At 42.1% G+C, this 19,196-nt stretch overlaps 3 protein-coding genes across 3 annotated transcripts; 1 reads left to right on the forward strand and 2 right to left on the reverse strand.

Annotated features, from left to right (window-relative positions):
* Positions 1–118: 118 nt before the first annotated feature.
* fam78ba (family with sequence similarity 78 member Ba) lies at positions 119–4,446 on the reverse strand. Its single transcript, XM_067605370.1, has 3 exons — positions 3,229–4,446; positions 2,727–3,006; positions 119–2,033 (listed from the first exon to the last, which is right to left on the reverse strand). Exons 1-3 carry the CDS (start codon positions 3,561–3,563, stop codon positions 1,791–1,793), a joined length of 858 nt encoding a protein of 285 aa, XP_067461471.1. The 5' UTR covers positions 3,564–4,446; the 3' UTR covers positions 119–1,790.
* Positions 4,447–4,550: 104 nt separating this feature from the next.
* cmpk (cytidylate kinase) lies at positions 4,551–10,775 on the forward strand. Its single transcript, XM_067605371.1, has 6 exons — positions 4,551–4,820; positions 5,979–6,125; positions 6,946–7,098; positions 7,210–7,286; positions 7,590–7,686; positions 9,904–10,775. Exons 1-6 carry the CDS (start codon positions 4,677–4,679, stop codon positions 9,943–9,945), a joined length of 660 nt encoding a protein of 219 aa, XP_067461472.1. The 5' UTR covers positions 4,551–4,676; the 3' UTR covers positions 9,946–10,775.
* A 2,067-nt stretch (positions 10,776–12,842) lies between these two features.
* Positions 12,843–18,857, reverse strand: bcl6ab (BCL6A transcription repressor b). The gene is made up of 9 exons (XM_067605373.1): positions 18,716–18,857; positions 16,752–16,923; positions 16,419–16,640; positions 15,469–16,329; positions 15,233–15,360; positions 14,955–15,119; positions 14,720–14,850; positions 14,482–14,619; positions 12,843–14,271 (listed from the first exon to the last, which is right to left on the reverse strand). The coding sequence occupies exons 1-9, from the start codon at positions 18,744–18,746 to the stop codon at positions 14,128–14,130; spliced, it is 1,992 nt and encodes a 663-aa protein (XP_067461474.1). The 5' UTR covers positions 18,747–18,857; the 3' UTR covers positions 12,843–14,127.
* Positions 18,858–19,196: the final 339 nt, after the last annotated feature.

Genomic DNA, 19,196 nt, shown 5'->3' on the forward strand with positions numbered 1-19,196 from the left:
ACTCAGAAAAACCAAACCAGTCTCTATAGCAACAGATGGCTGAATGAGCTGCGGTGCAGCAACAAATGTAGACACACTGAATTAATAAAACCTATTTTAACCTCATTGAGTAATTACATGGTAGTAACAGCCATTTTATTCAACAAAGACCCTGACAAATAAATGAAGATAAAAACAGAATTGAGACATTTAAAAGAAATCTCTCTTATTTTGCCAGTTTTTCTCCCTCTGATTTTTTTTTTGTTTGTTTTGTTATACAGTCACAGACAATCTTTGCATAGTTGTGGATTTAAGAGCAAAATGAGCATTCTGGGATGGAGGTAGTGTATGTGATGAGGTGGACAGACAGGGCAGATAGAGGCAGATGGTAAGGTGAGGTGTGAACCTGGAGAGAAGCACAGATGGAGGATGAGTCATGTGACTCGTGTTTGGAGTGGCAGGCAGGGACTTGGACGGAGCCCAGGACCATAACCATGACACAGGAATACCTTCATCTGTGATTATCTGCAGAAACCTACTACTAAATAGTACATATTCATGAAATGAGGAGATGCTGTGATGTGACCTCATACAACCAGTGTTAAAAAATGGCACTTATCCAAATCAATTCTTTTTCAAAATGTGGTCTGGTTAAAGTCCACGCTAGAGAAACTGTTAAGGGTACATTTAGAATCCCTGATTGTCAGAAAATGTATGAAACTTTGTCACGATATTACAAGATGGCCTGATTACTGCCACATTAAATCTACCCTTGGTCTGAGTTCAGTTCGGCCCCATTCCAGCTATGATATATGTGGCTCTGACTGCTATCACCCTCTTGATTTCAATTTGTTGTATGGCACCATTCCAAGTCATTTCACCGCACTTATTGAAAGCATAGCTGACATTATTTATTACAATGTGGTAACAGGTCGAGCTCATCTCTCTGATGGTTTGTCACCCGTCTGAATACAGTATCAGCTGCACTACTGAGGCTACGGAGTTGAAAATATGTGAGTGAATTAGCAAAACTCCAGTGAAAACTACAGCAGATTTGTTTTTCTTCCAGACTTTTATGCTGAGTGGGTGCTCTTAATACAATCTGACTGATGCATGAGTTTAATCTTAACCTAAAAAGATTCATATAATACTTTTTTGTCTCTTTTAAATTATCTGAATACATCCTTTAACTCTGGTACTGAGTGTGCTGAAGGCCTTTATTGGCACATACGAGGTTTAACCAGCCCGCAGGGTTTTTTGTTGTTGGTTTTTTTTTTTTTTTTGGCTGATGCGACTTCTCAATCACAATGTCTTCAGGTATCAAGTTATACAAAACAAATGCTATTCTTATTCTTCTCAAAGGACAGTTTTTGTCTCTTTCACTCTCATCTCATGCAATAAGATCTACATAAGGATGCAGGATGCAGTTCTTGTTGTGGTCTAATACCTCTGTGGTACATCTAAAAACAGTGTTCCTTCTTTACTAAAAGGCAGGCAGAACTCTCGAATGCAGTCCAAAACTTGTCGAGGGCCAAAAAAGCCGTGATGCATCTCCAGGCCATTGACACTAGTTCGTTGTAGACTCCCATTCTGACATCGAACTGTGTCAGATCCAAGATGTAACATCCTCTCTGGCTTGTTATAATGGTCCGCTTAAATCTTTCAAGAATAATGAGCTATTGGCATCTTCAGCGCAGGGAAACCATCAGTCCTCTAATCTCTGATGGGCTTCACAACTTCACCAATTGCATCCCCCACTCTTCTGCAAGAGGGAACGATTATACTTTTGTCTATGGAACCATCCAAGCCTCCTATTTTGGCGGTATGACCACTAGTGGTGCCCCTCTCCGTGGCCTCCACATTAGCACTTGGGCGTCATTGGCGTTCGGCCTCCCCAGCGCGTTGGGAGGGATGGGCTCCTGGTAGTTGAGGATGTGCGGTTGCTCCTGGTAGGGACGACCCACCAATGAGGCCCGTGAGCCCAGAGGCATGTCTGGGTCCACGGCGATGTCCACCCGCATCCGCCACCGCACCGTCTGCAACACAATACGCTCCTGGAGGAAGAGAGAGGCATAAAGTTAATATCGTCAATACTGTATATGTGATACTGTACTGTGTGTATGAACGATGCCGTCTATTTTAAGTGCATGAGGAGTTAATTGTGCATTATATTGTTCACTATTAAAAGATGCTTAGTTAATGTGCATCATAATAAATCATTATATATTATATTTTTCACAGACAAATGTTTTAATGCCATTTTTACTTCACTAAAATATGAATTTCTACATTTTCTAAAAAAAACAAAGACAGGTGTGCTCTGCTTCTATTCTTAACTGGTGAACCACCAATGTGTAAAAGTACTTTCTCTATGATAGCCTGGAGGGAAGGAAGGAATATAACTCTTTTACAGAGACAATGAATAAATACTGTGTGCATTTTGATACACAGTTTAAGCTAGACTGACTTTTTTTATTCAGGAGAGTTGAAGGCAATGATGTGATACTTTGCAACTTTACACCAGAAAGGAAAGTGAAGGAAGAGCAAATTACATCACAGTCAGACTGTGTGTAATGCAAGTTTTTAAAGATGTAAAGCTGATGTTTTTCACTCAAACCGAACAGCATATATCAGCATGAATGTGTCTTTAGGGTGTAAAAACCTCTCAATAGTTTTATGCACAAGGGAACAAACAGCTTCATCTAAATGAGTGGCAGGTCTGCTGTTGCTCTGCGTTTTTGTCCTACCTTGGTGATAGAGTTCATGGCCACCAGCCAGGTGATGAAGCTCTGGTCCCTGGTGATGTGGGTCAGCATGGGGGTGTTGCTGTTGCTGATGGGCACAGCCCACGTCACGCTGGGGTAAAAGTTGTCGTTCATGCTGACCGTCAGGCGGGACGGTTTGGACGTTGGGCCAGTCAGAGTGACCGTCTCAGTGGTGTTGCCGTACCAGGGGTAGCTGACTCCATCTGAGTCGCTGATGGCCTTGACCCGACCCTCTCTCAGCTCTGGTAACTCCCAGCTGGACCTGCGGCAGTGGACGGAGGAGGACAGAGAGAAAGAGAGGGGATGAGGGGGTTATTTTTGGCAGCGCCAGGTGCAGGATTGTGGTCTAGATGTTCTGAGTATGTGACAGGGTGAAAGAAAAAGAAAGAGGTGTGCACATCCAAACACCTTCCCAGACACACACATACTGAGCTCAGTCAGGGGCGAAAAGGCTAAGTCCTGATGATATCTTCCACACACTTACATGCCAATATCACCATAGGTGTTGTAGAACTCCATCTGGGTGCAAGCTTGGATCCAGCCCACCACCCAGGTTTCGTTTCGGGGCACTGGCGGCATCACTACTCCTGCTGAGGCCCTGAAGTAAGGCGTCTTGTAACGGAGCACAATTGGTGAGTTCTCCTCAATGATGGTGGGACACTGGTCGATAGAGGCTGACACCTCATACACCACAATGTTCTCCCGTCTGATGCGGGGCTTGCATGCGATGCTCTGAATACAGCCCATAGTGCAGGCGACAAGCAAAATGAGCAAAACCAGAGAAGAAGGGAGCAAATGATACCTGGCCAGTATGCACATCAGTCCCCTCCGGGTTCCACCCTTGCCTGAAGAGCAGATCAATCTTTTAATATCCCATCATCACTGCTTGTTTGGGAGGAAAAAGGAGGACAAAATGATGGGAAGTAACACAGTCACCAATCATCAAACATAAAAGCGTCCACCAGCATATTTTCGGGATGATATGGAGGTGAGAGCGCAGTGGGGGACTGGAGGCGAAGTATCACAGATCTCTGCAGCCTCCTCCCCCCGGTCTGCCTGCTGACTGCCGCACTGCCCTTGGCGCTCGTCCCCAGAAACTGCAATCCGGCCTCCCCTGGGCTGCTGCTGCTTCTCCGCCGCGCGTCCGGAGGCTCCTCTGTTCCTTGTCGAGTCCACACGTCCGGCTGCACGTCGGTGCCCCTTGATCCTGCTGCTCTGCTCCCGGCTCTGAGCTGTCATGTCAAGTGGCGACAGGGCAGCCAGGTGCGTCAGAGGAGGGGGGCTGGATGCCTTTTGTTCGCTTGGCTTTCCTGCGTTAGCCCTACATTCGCGCGGCGCCCTCAAAAGATAAAACCAGGCTCTTCATCACTTTGACCTACATGAGAAGAAGATTCATCAAACGAGCGAGAAAAGTGTCTTGTGGAGGAGCGACAACAGGGCTGTAGCGGGCTATTTTAATGTGTGCTTCCATTCTCGGGGATGCATGAATGGTGCATCATGAATGGAGGCAGCGGAGCGGCATAAACAGTGCAGAAAACAGTGACTATACCCCGCCGTCTCTCCGGTTAGCCGTCTCATCGTCTTGACTCGTCGAGCTTTGGGGCATCACGGACCGGAGAGCATCCTCTTCCAGCCGCGGTTCGCCTCGCTCGGCTTGGGGGTGCTGATGCTGGTGATGGAGAGGCAGGGGAGGGGCGTCACCCGACCTCTGCACTGTAAAAAATAACAAGTGCATGGCAGGCGTGGCTAGAGGCTACGTCACGACCGTGCGACGCTGCTATTGGTCAGTGAAGTCGATAGCGGATGTAGTGTCGCTGAGCTCACCGACTTCCTACCACTGACACTGACACGCATCCACCGGCCAGCTCTGCTCGTTGCTTTCTGTCCCGCCGCCGCCGCCTGTTCACGTCTGTAGGGAGGCGCCGCTGGTTTATGATCGGCCGTGTGTTCGGCACCGTGTCTCAGAGGGTGTGCAGCTTGTATAACCAGGTGTCGCTGATGATGAAGCCGCAGGTTGTGTTCGTGTTGGGCGGGCCGGGCGCCGGCAAAGGCACCCAGTGCGCCAGGATCGTGGAGGTAAGCAGCGAGAGAAAGGACAATGAAAAACAGCCGTCTTTGAAAGCGTGTAGTATCATATACACAGTATTTGGTGGATTTCAGGATGCTTGTTCTTTTTATTAGCCTTCTTTTTTATGAGGTAATATCTAAATGTCGTTAGCTTCCGGTTGTCCTCTAAAAATGAACATAGCCAGCGAGCTAGTTAGTTAGCCACACAGGGTAACATACTGCATATACTAGCCTGTGTTGGCATGTAGAGGCTACAAAGCACAATTTAAATGTTTTTCATCAGAATAATGAGAAATCTTAATGTCTGAAAATGTTCAGCTACCGTTAAATTTTGTCTGAATGAGCGTAATGTCCTGCCTGTGAGCTACACAGAGTGAAAACAGCCAGCAGGAGATATCCTATTGACATCTGCTCCATGTTGTAACCTTATCATTGACTTATCTATGCTATGAGTTATGTAATGGTCAGTGTAAGTCTGGACAAATAGAACAAACGGAAACAGATGGTGATGAAGACCTTTATTGACTGATGAACTTCTACCCTGATCATCCCATACAAGTGTTACAGGATTAAGGGTCAACACACTTCCACTGATATTATTCACCTCAATTTAGACTGTAAAATTAAGAAATAAATACTTATAAACCTATAAACTTTTCATTACTGACATGCCATCAAGGCTCTGTGATTGCCTGCAGTAACATGTTATGATGTTATTGATAATTAAACTTAAATCAAAGGTGAATCAGTCCAGCAGTTAAGATGTCTTGTATGTTGTATGGTGAGCTTTCTCTAATGTATAATTAATTTGTTCACTGACTTTTGCACCATCTTGGAAAAGCAGCATGTGTTTGACTCAGAGAGTTTCTGTAAGGGAGACTTTATGACTACTTCTGTTCATGGGTGTTGGCTGCTGTGCTTCAAGTGTGGTGGTTAGGCTTGAATGGCAGCTATGTATAGACACTCCTTTCATTCAGTACACAAGGACGGACTTCTTCCTGGACTGTGAGTGAGAAGGATTTAGCCTGTCTGCAAAGTTTTAGTAGAAAACTACAAACCTTCTTTAAATAACTGTCACTCTCTTCTCAGCAGTAATTGACTCTTGATGAGTAGGTAGACTCATCACATTCAAAAAAAAAAAAAAAAGTCCTTTCATTTGTCTCTCAGAACTACAACTACACCCATCTGTCAGCGGGGGACTTGCTGAGGGCAGAGCGAGCTAGAGAGGGCTCAGAGTTTGGACAGCTCATTGCCAACTACATCAAGGAAGGCAAAATTGTCCCTGTGGAGATCACCATCAACTTACTCAAAAAGGTATTTACCAAATATGGGCTGTGAATCAGGTTTTTGGTTGCCTAGCGAGAGGCAACTCCTGATTCGTCTGTCAGGAGTCAGACTATTTACTCAGGACCTGTGTGCAACTCCAGTTTCATTTCCAGGACCTGAGCAGATCATTTTATGCTGGAACTAACTTGAAAAATTTTCACAAAAATGTATTGAATTTTATTCTGCTCTCAGGCAGAACCTCTTTTGTTTAGTGCAGAAACAACAAAGTCAATTTACAGCATATTTAATAGTGACAATCAACACATTTTTTAAAGTAATTTTTAAGGTAAACAAAACATTTGCTTCTCCTAGCGTCACAAATGTGAGGATTTTCTTTTTTTTTTCTTTTACATTTAGATGAAAATGTTTTGGATTTTGGTCAGATGACTCTGGTAACTTGTGATGGATTTTTGGCATGTTGATCTTTTTATAATGATTATAAAAGAGACAAATCATTATTTTCTGCTCCACTTTTTGTTTTTGACAAAACAATTGATATAATCAGTCACAGTTCAAAACCATGTGCAACATGGATCAATGCAAATGTTTGAATTTCGATATGACGTCAATGTGTTTTGAAATAGTTTTCTATTTGTTTATGTTTGTCAGCATGATAAGAGAGCTTGATTTCATGCAGACACGTAGGAAGCATTTTGAACAAGGTTTGCGTGTCACTGCTCCTTTAATTGCTTTGTCTAAATATCTGAAAACAGGTCCTTGTTTGTCATTCAAATAAACAGCTTTGGCAGTAAAATCACATCAAAAGACACATTTTTTTCCAATTTTGTTTTTGTTCCTGCTCTTTAAGGCAATGGAGGAGACCATGCAGCAAGATGAGAAAAAGTTCCGTTTCCTCATAGACGGTTTCCCCCGCAACGAGGACAACCTTCAGGGCTGGAACACTGTTATGGATGAGAAAGCAGATGTCAAATTTGTGCTTTTCTTTGATTGTGGCAATGAGGTACGTCATGGAAACCCTTTGAGCTTTTATTAGATACATGCAGAGTACTGAGCTGATCTCCTGGGAGCTGTTTTACACTGAGGACATGATCTCTGTCTTCCCTGTCCACAGGTTTGCATCAACAGATGTCTAGAAAGAGGGAAGAGCAGTGGACGCACAGATGACAACAGGGAAAGCCTGGAGAAAAGGTACAGTCCTGAACCAAAGCCAAAACACTCGATTTTAACAGTATTGATTTTAGAACACACTTTGCTTTTGAACAAGTAGTATCTGCAAAAATGTACTGCTGCTTTTGACCATTTAATGATTTCGTATACTGATTTTCTTCTCATAACAAAGTACAACAAGCCTATCTGATCAGTATAGATTTCTGCGACCCATTTAGCTGACTGTTGGATGCCTTCATGTGTGTTTTTGACCTAATTTATGAGTCCTTTGAGTCCCCTGTGTCATCTGACCCCAATAACCAGGCATCTCTTTCTTTGATGCAGAATCCAAACCTACCTGCAGTCTACACGACCAATCATTGAGCTGTACGAAAAACTCGGCAAGGTGCGCACTGTAGACGCCTCTCGTTCTGTGGATGAGGTGAGTAAATGTCATGACATGACATGAACAGCTATAAATATCACCCATAGATCTCTGAAGGGACATTTTGGGTGGAGGTGAAATAAGAAAGTGACAACTACCACAGCTGAGTTTGATAGGTTGAAAAACGGGTCAATCAAGGCAAAAAAAAAAAAAAGCTCTTAAAGTATGATGTTAACAAATGAAATAATTGAAACCCAAATGTCATGAAGAAATAGTTTGACTTGAAGGGTGATGTGAGTGGCTTCCCGCCAATTTACACAGTCTGATAATCGTTTTTTGACACCAGCTTCTAGTAGCAGTTGGAAGAAGTACAGCTTAACCCACTGTCTAGACAGCAAACATAGTGTGAGCAGCACGTCAGCAGAGCAGTAGCGGCAGCGAGTGCTCCGTCTGTGTGTCTACACTGGAGGCGTTCAGGTGCAGTGTTGAGCATAGGTCACCTGTGTTGGAAGCGCTCAGAGCCCAAAACATATGACTATAGTGATGCGCATAAATCGGAGGAAAATAGACTTGATTTGTAAATGAACGCTTCAGGTCGGGGTTACACCCGTGAGATGTGGCATGCCTGCACGGAGCCAATGCAGACAGTTCAATAGATTAAAATGAGAGCGTATCTGTTGTGTCTGACATGCGTGTAATAAACGCGTCTGACACACTGGCTGTCTAGACATGGGGTAAGGCAGTTCCACATTGGCTTGAAGACTTGAATCATGGTGTGAGAGATTTCAGTGAAAACAGCCCAAATAATAAAAAAACACAAAAAAGGAGGATTAGTTTATCAGATTGCAATTTGTCCAGTCCTATATTAGAGGAGGAAACTGAGTCACTGTCACATGACTGAATGTGGAAATCCTTCAGTTGGGCAGAGGGGAAAACCTCCCCAGATGGAGTTAGAGGCACAGTTCACCTGATGGCCACTAGATGCTGTCTTTAAAACAGTAACTCAAAGTTTATAGAGGTGGACTGGAAAACTGGAGTCAGTAAAGTTTTCAGCAGAAAAATATGCATCAATTTTAAGTGCCAGCCAAACTGCTTTAAAATTCAGATTTTGTGGCACTACCAAAAAAGTAATCCATCACCTCAGAAACAAGGATGGCATCAAAGACGCTACGTTGTTGTGCCGTCACAGAGCACAGACGACAGCTGGCTGACAGACCAGTTTTGTTTTTGTTTTTTACAATCTGGGTGTGATTTAGAGGTTTTGGTCGTCATTTCTACCATTAATTGCTGGCATTGCTGAGATCTGGGGACAATGTGACTCTGTGCTTTAGGAAAAGCAGCAACACGTCAGGTTTCTCCGTTCTTTCCCTCATTCTTTCCTTCCCTCCCTTCTTTTTGTTTCTTCCCTTGGATGTTGGACTTGGACTTTCACTGTGCAGAATGATTTATATGCAGAGTTTCACACTAGAAGGTTGTTTTCACATTCATCTGCTGAATGAGGAAAGTTTCTCTGTGCTCACATTAAATCTGAGTTTAAGTCGTGCACCTATGAGCATGATTTGTGACATCACAACTAATTTGGAAGCTAATCATGGTCCAAAATGCAACTTCACAAGTGTGTGATGTAAAATCTTGAAGCCCCCAGTGCACATAAACTGAGAATTGACTTTCCAGTGAAGTAGGGGGCATCTTGTTTCTAGATTTTTCAATATTTTTATAGCTTAAAACATGCCTGAAGGGAATTTTTAAGCAAATACACATTTTAATTTTACTGGAAGTGAAAACTGAGGCAGATACTAAAATTATCACCCAAACTCATAGTTGTAAAGATCCATTAGATTTTGAGAAACTTCCTAGTTTAACATTCACCTCACATAGTTTTCAGTCTTGTATGCACATTCACACATTTAATTGGATGATCATGATCATTTTCAGTATTTCCATTTATTTTTTCACTTCCAGATGGGTACTTTAAATTATATCCTTCAACTGGGAATTCAATTAAAACCTGTGATTATCTCATCACTGGCGTTTTTTGCCCTGTTGGAGTCCGTTGTGTGCCAGCTGTTAGTAGCATCACCACCGTCTTAGATCTCAGCAATGAAGCTAATGAGTAAAATATTATAACCAGTATGAGTGATACTATGAGATATAAATATGTGCTGCACCTCAGGTACTTAGAGTTGTGAAATTACTCAGCTGGAAATGAAATGTAGACCCAGTTTCTTTGAGTCACGACAAGCCAAAGTACACTCGCCTGTTTTTCTCTTCCAGGTGTTTGCTGATGTGAAAGCCATCCTAGACAAAGAGGGTTGAGTTTCTCCAGCTGCCAACAACATTCATTTTACCTTTTAGTTTTTCTTTTTATCAACTGCAAGTACACTATAATAAGTTTATATGTCCATCCATATGACTTTTTACTTTTGGTTACTTTTTTTGTTGTTGTTTTCCATCTCTTTTGTAAATGCTGTTTGTTTGTGAGTGTGTGTACAATATGTATTGGTGTGAATGAGAAGTAGAGATGCCTAGCAGCTACTTGTGATTAACTAGTTTATGTTCTGAAGAGCTCACAGCTCATGTACACAGTTATTCATCATAGTTTGAGGCCTTTGCGTAGGAACATCATTTTGTTAGCTTTAGAGAGACACCTTGTTGGTAAATCAAAGACACCCTTAGTACTGGAAGTCTGTACAAAAATGGTATATATCACTAATGTCTTCAGAGTATCATGTCATTGGAAGCAGACATACTGTAACGCTTCAGACCAAATAGTTGTTTGACCTGATGACAACAGACTGGGATCCATGTCAGACTTCAACAGCCAATAGCCTGTCTGGCATTCAAATAAAATGCATAAAACAACAGCCTCATATTTAATGGACAGTGACCAGACCAACCAGTCCAAGTTGCTTTTGTGCCGTTTAGAGTCATCAGGTTTACACTGTTTCTGTGGCTCATTCTTCATTGATTATTTTAATCTGTATCAGAACACCTCCATGTGCTTCATCACAGCTATGACACCAGGGACTAGTCATAGAGAAAACACAGAGAGGTAAAAATGAACGTTTTGTTAAATCTGTACTGTATCTGCTTGAAGGAAGAGGATAAAACTGAAAAGTAAACGCACTGATTTTTGTTTTGCTCAATGTTCTTTCAATGTCTTTCTTTAATAGTATTTGGGAAGATTTTTTTCTTGTAGTTATTTGCTTCTGTTTATCTTATTATATGTATAATACAGTAGTATATTACTTAACAAGACTTGGATAAATTTACTGCTGAAGATTTTTCAAATTCACAAAACCTCGTGGATCAGCCAGAAGAGGGCGCCTGACATCACAGAAGTTGAGTTCCAGTTTCATTCATTCATGCTGAGTTGGGATTTATGTAGGATGAAAAATAAATAAATGCTACAACAAGTATATTTTAATCAATAAATCAAATAATGAATATATAAATAAAAGCTGAAATGAAAACCAAAATACCAACATGTAATAAAATGAAGGAACAAATAAATGTTGATAATTAGCAGCAACTTGGGATCAACTAGTTGTTCAGAACTAATTTGAAGAATTAATCCATACAAGTGAACATCAGTGTAGTTGAACTATACAGCGAGATCTTATTCATACCATCTATAACTACTTGAATTTTAAAAATACCTGTGTAATGGTTTCTGTCCTACAGATAACCGATACCCCCTGCCGGTGTAAGGCACCGACAGACGGCTGTCCTCTACCTCTGACCTAAGTATTGAACGTAGTTCCCAAAATCTACACACACGACCATCCTAGCCTTGCTTAGGGAACCAGAATTCAGCCTGTCTAGTGTGGACAGTGTGGACGCTGCAAGCGTGAGAGACGCAGCAGTTCAGCGACACACACGCGCACGCGCTGCTCACGCATTCAGTGTGTCCCAGGCGTAACAGTTAGCCAATTAGACTCCTAATTATAAACCCTCAACCCAATATTGTACTGGAATCCTACCTCTAACACATGTACAACTGTATATTAGCATTAGTCACTGAACCTGAACCATTATTACACTATCATTTAATACACACCACTAATTTTTAACTTAACAGGAGTCAATAATTTTTTAATCTAATCAATTTCAAAATATATTTCAGCCTATCCCAAGGGAGGCGTCATTTCTTACCTTAAAGGAACACCAGAGAACCTCAGAGATGTGCACAAGTCAGGAACTTTGGTTGGAGTGTGTAAGAATACAAACCAGTTTTATTTGGTTTTACAAAGCAAGCGATCTAAAACTACGAAAATAGTAAAATACAAAAAACAAAAATTAAAGAGAGTCTCTAGGGGATCTCTTACAAGGAAAAAGCCTCCTCCTCTTCTCCCAAGGAATCCAGGATCCAAGCCCCTTTCTGCACATCTCTAGGCTTTACTTTTTATATCTCTGCAACCCCCTCATTTTAATATTACCACATAGCATCTATCTACAAAACATCCAACAAGTTCATACTGATGTTAGCATGACTTTGCACAAACTAGTGAGCTTTACCTCATCTGTCACTTACATCTGAGTACAAGGAACTTTTGAACTTCTTCTTTTTCTCTTTTTTTCTTTTGAGGTTGTTATCAAAGGATTTCTGCAAGATGCCTGAGCACAGCTCCTGTATTGCCTCTGAATTTCAGGTGGTTGCCTAAGTTTTGTGGTGTTTATTTGTATTTGCATAAACATTCTCGAGGGTTCAGTTCCCATTAAGTACACGTTGCACAAGGTGTGCAAATTCCTCAGAAACTGGTGCAACACATTAAGTCATGTTAATTTGTCTCCAATTTTAATTAAATAAAATAGTTAAAAGTAGGCCTGAAGAGGCCACACATAGTGGAACTTTCAACACCTGCCATCTTTTCTTCCTCATGCCATCACCTGATTCCACTTTATCCCTGTTTGCTTATTGATTCGCTGCAGGTCTGGATACCCACCTAGCTTAAACATTTTGGACAAGGCGGGATATCACTGAAATTAGGTTTCTGCAAAGATACACAAATGATGAAAAGTGTGGAAAAGCTCATTTTTACCATAACAGTCCAATCAGAACTAGGCAACACAAAGGTTGTCTGTGTAATACTTTCATACATTAAAGCATCCAGGTCAGATTTACCTGCATTATCACAACACATCAGTGTGCCTACTTTTTACATGTAAGGTCATGAATATGAATATGAATAATGGACACCACTCTTGCAATGTATGCTACATAATATACATTTTATTTTCATGTCATATATATATATATATCATATATATATAATCTGCAGTTACAAAGACATTTGCTGACATACTACTAATATTCCTGAGCATTTTTTAGCTTGAGGCCTGGTGTATCTGCATTTTAAGAGCTACACACAACAATGATCAGCTTTCGCAACGACAGCATCTGACATGCATACACATGACAACAGGACAATGTACCAAATGTGAAATACATCACAAAAGCAGTTCATAAGTACAGGGGCTTTCATATTGACAAACTTATAACGTATTAATAGTTAGTCTGGGAGGAGAGCCAATAGAAAAGTGTGAATGTAAGGCACTATGAATATACTGGTTCGTACGAGTGCACTATAATACATAAGGTTTGATAAAATACAATCCAAGTTTAATGATCCCCCTGGGGGAAACTGGATCATTGCAGCACCAAATGTGATAGAATACAGCAAAGAAAAGTTTGAATATAAATAAGAATATAGCAAGTGCCGGGCACAGGGTTTAACAAACTGTGTCAACACACTGTTTCAACATGTTGAGGACATTTTAAGAAATATTTGAATGAAAAGTATGAAAATATATGAATTACAGCATTATGAGTATGTGCAAAATACCAACAGGCCTAAAAATTATTGAAAAAAAAAAGAAAATATGTACACAGCAATTTTTTTAATGAATAACAATCTGTACATATACGTACAATACGTACCACAATCTATGAAATGGCAAAATAGCAAGCCCTTGTATGACTGACATTCAGTGAAGCTCACTGCACGTAAGAAAAACAAATGTAACGTGAATATATTCGTACTCTGCCAGCAGACGGCAATCTGAAAATATATATTATCTTATTTACAAAAAAGCCTGACGATTTCAAAGGACTAAATGTTACCACATTAGCGGGCAAATTCATACCAATATCAGAAGCAAAAAATGTAACAGTGATTCTCAATCTGAAAGAGAAAGAGGACTGTCCTTCAATGCTGACATTCTGCTAAGGAACCGTGAAATAGAGAAATACCTGCTCAAATTCACATTCAAAATGTACATTCTGTTGTTAGACATTCACAACGAAAACATAAACTTCTACAATCTTTGAAATACCAAAGAGCTTACATCAAGTAATGTGCATCATTTACAAATGCATAAAGGGCAAATATATATAATATTTATGTTTCTGTTCGTATTTAGAAAAAATAAAAGATCTTTTGACAGCATGGTGGCAGACGCAAAAAGAAAATGACACACAACCGGACTGCAGCAGGCTCAGCAGGAGTTCACCAGGCCCGCCAGTAGGTTGCTGGGAGTCCTGCGATACTGAGCCTTGGTGTTAGTGACGGCGCCGTGCTTCTGTCGGAGATGGAGTCTCAGCTGACTCTTGTGTCTGAAGTGGAGGTCACATTTTTCACACTGAAGAAAAAGAAGAAAATACCTCATTTAGAATAGCTTTTTTTTAAATGGACAGTTTCATCCCCCAACTCCATCTATTAGTTCATAGCTCTCTTGGATTACGACTCCAGACTCATAACTATTGATAGGCACATGGGTCATAGGGGAGAGAGGATTACTCTCTTTTTAGCCAGTAGTGGATAAGGAAGTGAGATTGACTAGGGAGCTTACATGATAAGGCTTCTCTCCGGTATGGATGCGCATGTGGCTCTTGAGTGTCTGAAGGTGGCGGAAGTGCGTTCCACAGATCTCACAAGGGTACGGCTTTTCTCCTGTGTGAATTAACACATGGGCGCGAAGATGGGCCACCTGGAGGAAAAAATAATATTAAATACCTACACATAGAGGCAGCGGCTTGACATTTACATAGCTTTTTTTCCCCCCTTTTCTAAATAGGTATTGCTCTCACCTGGACAAATCTGGAACCGCATGTCTCACACTTGTATGGCTTCTCTCCAGAGTGGATGCGGGTATGGGTCTTGAGGTTGGCTGGTCGGTTGAATTGGGCACCGCAGATGTTGCAGCGGTATGGCTTTGCACCTACAAGTTTAGATACAGCAGGTTGGGCAATGAATAAATCAGTCACACCCACAATGTCGGTATAATGATACATCAAAAAGCTAACCGGCCATAATTAATCTTACCAGTGTGAACGGTCTTGTGGCTGGCCAGGTTGCCCTTGTAGCGGAAGGCAGCCTGGCAGCAGTCACACTTGTATGGCTTGTCACTGTGGACCTGGACCATGTGGTCTTTCAGGGAATCTTCCTCTGTGAATTTGGAGTCACATCCGCTGCAGAAAAAGGTGTTCTCTGTAGAAACACAGCAAAAACAATCAACGCGTGACTCAGTACACCTCTGTGGTTTTGTTTAAAATAATCCTGACAAATCATTTGTAGTAATTCAAATGTATAACAGAACTTACCACAGCTGGAGGAGGAATACTCTGAGTGTAGTTTGTTGGTGTCCTCTCTGCTGTATGAGTCTGGAGAAAGGTGACCGGCCTCCAGGTGCTGAGGGCTGTCACAGCCACAGGAGGAGCATCTGCGGTGGCTGCACGAAGGAAGAAGACCACAGAGTTAACAGAAAGTTGACCTCTGCTCTTGAACCAATTTGCATTAAGTTCTACTTTACTGTTCTGACAGTGAGATGTAGTTTTACCTGATGCTGCTGCAGGTGCTGCTGCTGCAACTGTCAACAGTCATGGGCATTTCTTCTCTGTGCTCGTTGGCTCCCTCCTCACCCTGGAGTTCATTGTGTCCACCTGCTCCACCACTCCTGCAGGGGCTGTGTGTGGGGGATCCGGCTTCAGCGCTGCATCTCTGAGCCTCCTTTTCTTCCTCATGAGGAGTTTGGTTCATAACGATGAATTTGTACTTCTTCCAGTTGCGGGCCTTGGTGTCTTTGGGGCAGTCCGAGGGTTGTTTGAGGCTCAGGGTCGCGTTTCTGCTGCTGCTGGACTCTGTGGGCGAGTTGGGCTGGCAGTCAGATCTGAGGGGGCTTTGAGGGCTACAAATCACACCTTTACTAAAACCTGGAGACAATCTAAGGCAGCTGGTTTGTGGGTGCTGAATGCTGTCTTCCTCCATGGGAGCGGCAGGCCCCTGAAGGCTCCCATGGGCTCCTGCCGGTCGGATAGTAGCGGTGGGAAAACTGGGGTGGGATGGCATGGGGTGGGAGATGATGGACTCATTGTGAGCCATGTTGGTGTTGGGTACCTGTGAGCATTGTTTCTGGGACAAAGCCCCTCCTCTGGGAAGGGCGCTGATCTTATGGGAACCTTCCAACTTCCCTGCAGGGATATGGAGGTCACCATACACATGATAGGAGCCAGAGGTGTTGATGCCCCTGAAAATATTGGGGATATAGCCCCTGGAGTCCTGCAGAGAGGATGAGGTTGATGTGTGGTTGTTTCTAAAGTCTGGATCTTTTGTGTCGACAGACCTCAAAGCAGGGATTTCCTCAGCCAGATGTACTGAGTTGATCTGTACCTCTTCATTCTGCATATTCAGAGACTGATGCCTGGAGAAACATATGATTCAATGTTATAACCTCCAACTCAGATCCCTTCCATGTTCACCTACACTTGTCACGTTTTCGGTTATCCTTACCTGGACTTGATGAACCTGTGGCAGGTGTCCGCCACATGTTCCATCTGGAGGTAGAGGGCTGCGTTCATGGTGCCCACTACAAGACTATCCATCAGGTTCAGACAAGATGTGTACATAAAGTCCAGCAGGATGGAGAAACTCTTGGGGTCCACTTTGGGGTCTAAGCTGATGGCACTAAGGTTTGCGTTCTCAGGATCCATGAACACAGAATAAAAGAAACCACTGTAAGAAAGAAAGCAAGAGAGAGGGATGTTTTAATAAACATCTGGACGGTGAATTCAACAGTTACGGGCAAAAAAAATATTGTTCATCACATCTGATGGTGATGCATACCTGCAGGCCACCAAGATGGCTTTGTGAGCATGAAACTGTTGTCCTTCCACCTGAATGGTGACGTCAGTCAGGATGTTCCTGCTGCGGAGGCGGTTGAAGTTGAGCAGGACGTCGCCTGCATGGCGTGTGAATTGAATGCAGCCATCTGTAGTCATGGCCATGCTGTCAGAATCTGAGCGGGGGCAAAATTAATAAATTGTTTGTTCATTATCAATGACTAAAAAAGCTAAATGAGGGCAGACACAGAGAAGGGGTACACATTCTGTATGTTGACTGAGTGAAAACATAAGGGTGGTCACCTCTTGGGCAACTGTGAGCATAACGCAATCATATCTTCAGAAAAATATATTTAACTTAAGTTACATCTCATTACTACTAAATAATAATTGATGCACAATGAAAATATATCTTCTGACAATATGCTGGTACACAGAAATCATCTTATATCCCAAAATACAAGCAAAATCGCAATCTAAGCCTTAACTGGAATTTGAAAAATTAACCAAGTAACACACGTTATTTATTAAATAACACTCTTATAATATCATAAGATGATAAATACTCGTAGTATGTATATTACCATCCTCTAACACAAGCCACCTGCTCTAAAACCTTATAATCAAAACAAGCTTTGACCCCCAACACGTGTCTTGACTGTGTTTGAACAGCAGGCGGCGCCATTGCAACGAGAAAAGTAAAAGGGATGTTCACCAAACCTTTTCAGCCATGCTTACTTCATATTTGGCCGTAACGACGTTGTTATTACACATGATCCGTTTTTTTTTGTTTTTACACAGTGTATTATTGAAAACGGTTATATTTTCTAAGTGAACCAACACCTATAGTTTATAACTTATTAGAACATGCTTCATTTTGAGACAACAATAAACCATAATACCGATAATACTTTTATAAACTAGACACAATCTGAACTTTGAAGTTGATATGGTCAGTCTGTCCGTGTCCCCGAGCAGTTTTACAGCCTCTCACAGGCCAGACTCCCGCTGGCAGCCTGCAGCCTGTCGGTTGTAAACGTGTTTGACGTTGAGCACATTCCGTCCTGGCTGCTCAGGCTCAGATTAGGTTGCCAGTACACAGAGAGGTTTCCTGTCCCCCGATATAAGTAGAACTCATCTCATTTAACTCATTAGTATTTACTCCCCTCCTGCTATTTATTCCTATTAGAGTTATTTCTAAGCCTCACATATTGGACTAAACTGAGACAGCGTGATTTCGTAGGATGTGATTTCGAGGAGTGGTCTTTTTCTTTTCTTTTCTTTTTTTTTTTTTGTTCTTCTTTGCTGCGTAACTTCGTCTAAAAAAGCACCGAGCAGGCCGACACAAGCAAGTCCGTTCAAGTTCAGAAATAGTGATAGCTGTCATGTCTGGGGACTGTTTCCTAGTTTATTATGTTTTTAAAAATCGTTCGCTCGATGAAAACTGATGCTGGGAATCGTCTGCCATGCGTTAGATACATTTAGTGAGATGAAAAGATTGTTTGGCGACAAAAAAAATGCGCAGAGAAAATTAGACTGAACCAGACAGACCGGTCCTATTGCGCCACTTTTGATAGCAGGTAAACAACTATGGTGTATCAAATATAAAAGCCTAAATAAAATAGCTATAACTAAATTAACTGCCGTCTGAGCTCAAGATTCACGTCGTAAAACAGCGCGTTGTTTTCACTCTAAAACCAGCTACTTGGAGCACAAGTGATACAATTAAATCTGCACACACACAGCCTACAGCCGCACTTCCGTCTGAAACACAGACTGCAGCTGTCAAAACCCAACTCTCATGATTTACATCTGCTAGTTCACTTCTAGCTGAAAGGAATCACAAATAAGTTAAAATGCTGAAAAAGAAATCCAGCCCCGGAGCATACGAGGTGGCCACATGAGCCTCCGCTACTTCACTAACACTTCTGACCCAATGCTGAGAAATAGGAAAGGAAAAAAAGTCACCTTGTAAAAGTTTCCTCGAAACTCTGTGCATCACCAGTTCTGAGAATCCAGTTCTAAGAAACACAGCAGCTCAATTCTCGGAATTTCAACAGAGGACCGTACCACTTCCCCCGGGGCGGGGCGGCCGCTCACCGCCATCTGCCTCATTTTAACACTTTACTATAAATACGGTACAGTATAACACGTGGGTACTCAACAAACAATGGTCATTAAATTACCTTTGTAGGTTTAGTCTAAAATATTTGAAAGATTTTAGTTGTTAATTCGTAATTTTCCTGGGGTGACTTAATCTCCCCGCGTAGTGGATTAGTCCAAGTGCACGGTCAGCTGACCGAGTTATAAATACCGTGGGGAATATGAGAGCATGTTGTCGCTGTAAACCTGCCCGAGGTGCAACGAAGTGTCGAGAAAAGTCAGTCATCTCCTTTTTCTAATAATTAACAATCTGCTGTCCCACCCTCCTCTCCTCTACGTTTTAGTT

Source organism: Thunnus thynnus, chromosome 12 (genome assembly GCF_963924715.1).
Source record: "Thunnus thynnus chromosome 12, fThuThy2.1, whole genome shotgun sequence".
Taxonomy (NCBI): domain Eukaryota; kingdom Metazoa; phylum Chordata; class Actinopteri; order Scombriformes; family Scombridae; genus Thunnus; species Thunnus thynnus.

Excerpts from the sequence above, each read along its gene's own strand:
- fam78ba (XM_067605370.1), bottom strand. The coding sequence starts at position 3,563 with ATGTGCATACTGGCCAGGTATCATTTGCTCCCTTCTTCTCTGGTTTTG. Across the intron at positions 3,007-3,228 it reads ACCTATGGTGATATTGGCAT|GTCCAGCTGGGAGTTACCAG; the intron begins GTAAGTGTGTGG and ends CCACTGCCGCAG. Across the intron at positions 2,034-2,726 it reads CCATGAACTCTATCACCAAG|GAGCGTATTGTGTTGCAGAC; the intron begins GTAGGACAAAAA and ends CTCTTCCTCCAG.
- cmpk (XM_067605371.1), top strand. The coding sequence starts at position 4,677 with ATGATCGGCCGTGTGTTCGGCACCGTGTCTCAGAGGGTGTGCAGCTTG. Across the intron at positions 4,821-5,978 it reads AGTGCGCCAGGATCGTGGAG|AACTACAACTACACCCATCT; the intron begins GTAAGCAGCGAG and ends TTTGTCTCTCAG. Across the intron at positions 7,099-7,209 it reads TCTTTGATTGTGGCAATGAG|GTTTGCATCAACAGATGTCT; the intron begins GTACGTCATGGA and ends CCCTGTCCACAG.
- bcl6ab (XM_067605373.1), bottom strand. The coding sequence starts at position 18,746 with ATGCACAGAGTTTCGAGGAAACTTTTACAAG. Across the intron at positions 16,641-16,751 it reads GCCATCTTGGTGGCCTGCAG|TGGTTTCTTTTATTCTGTGT; the intron begins GTATGCATCACC and ends TCTTTCTTACAG. Across the intron at positions 15,120-15,232 it reads GTATTCCTCCTCCAGCTGTG|AGAACACCTTTTTCTGCAGC; the intron begins GTAAGTTCTGTT and ends GTGTTTCTACAG.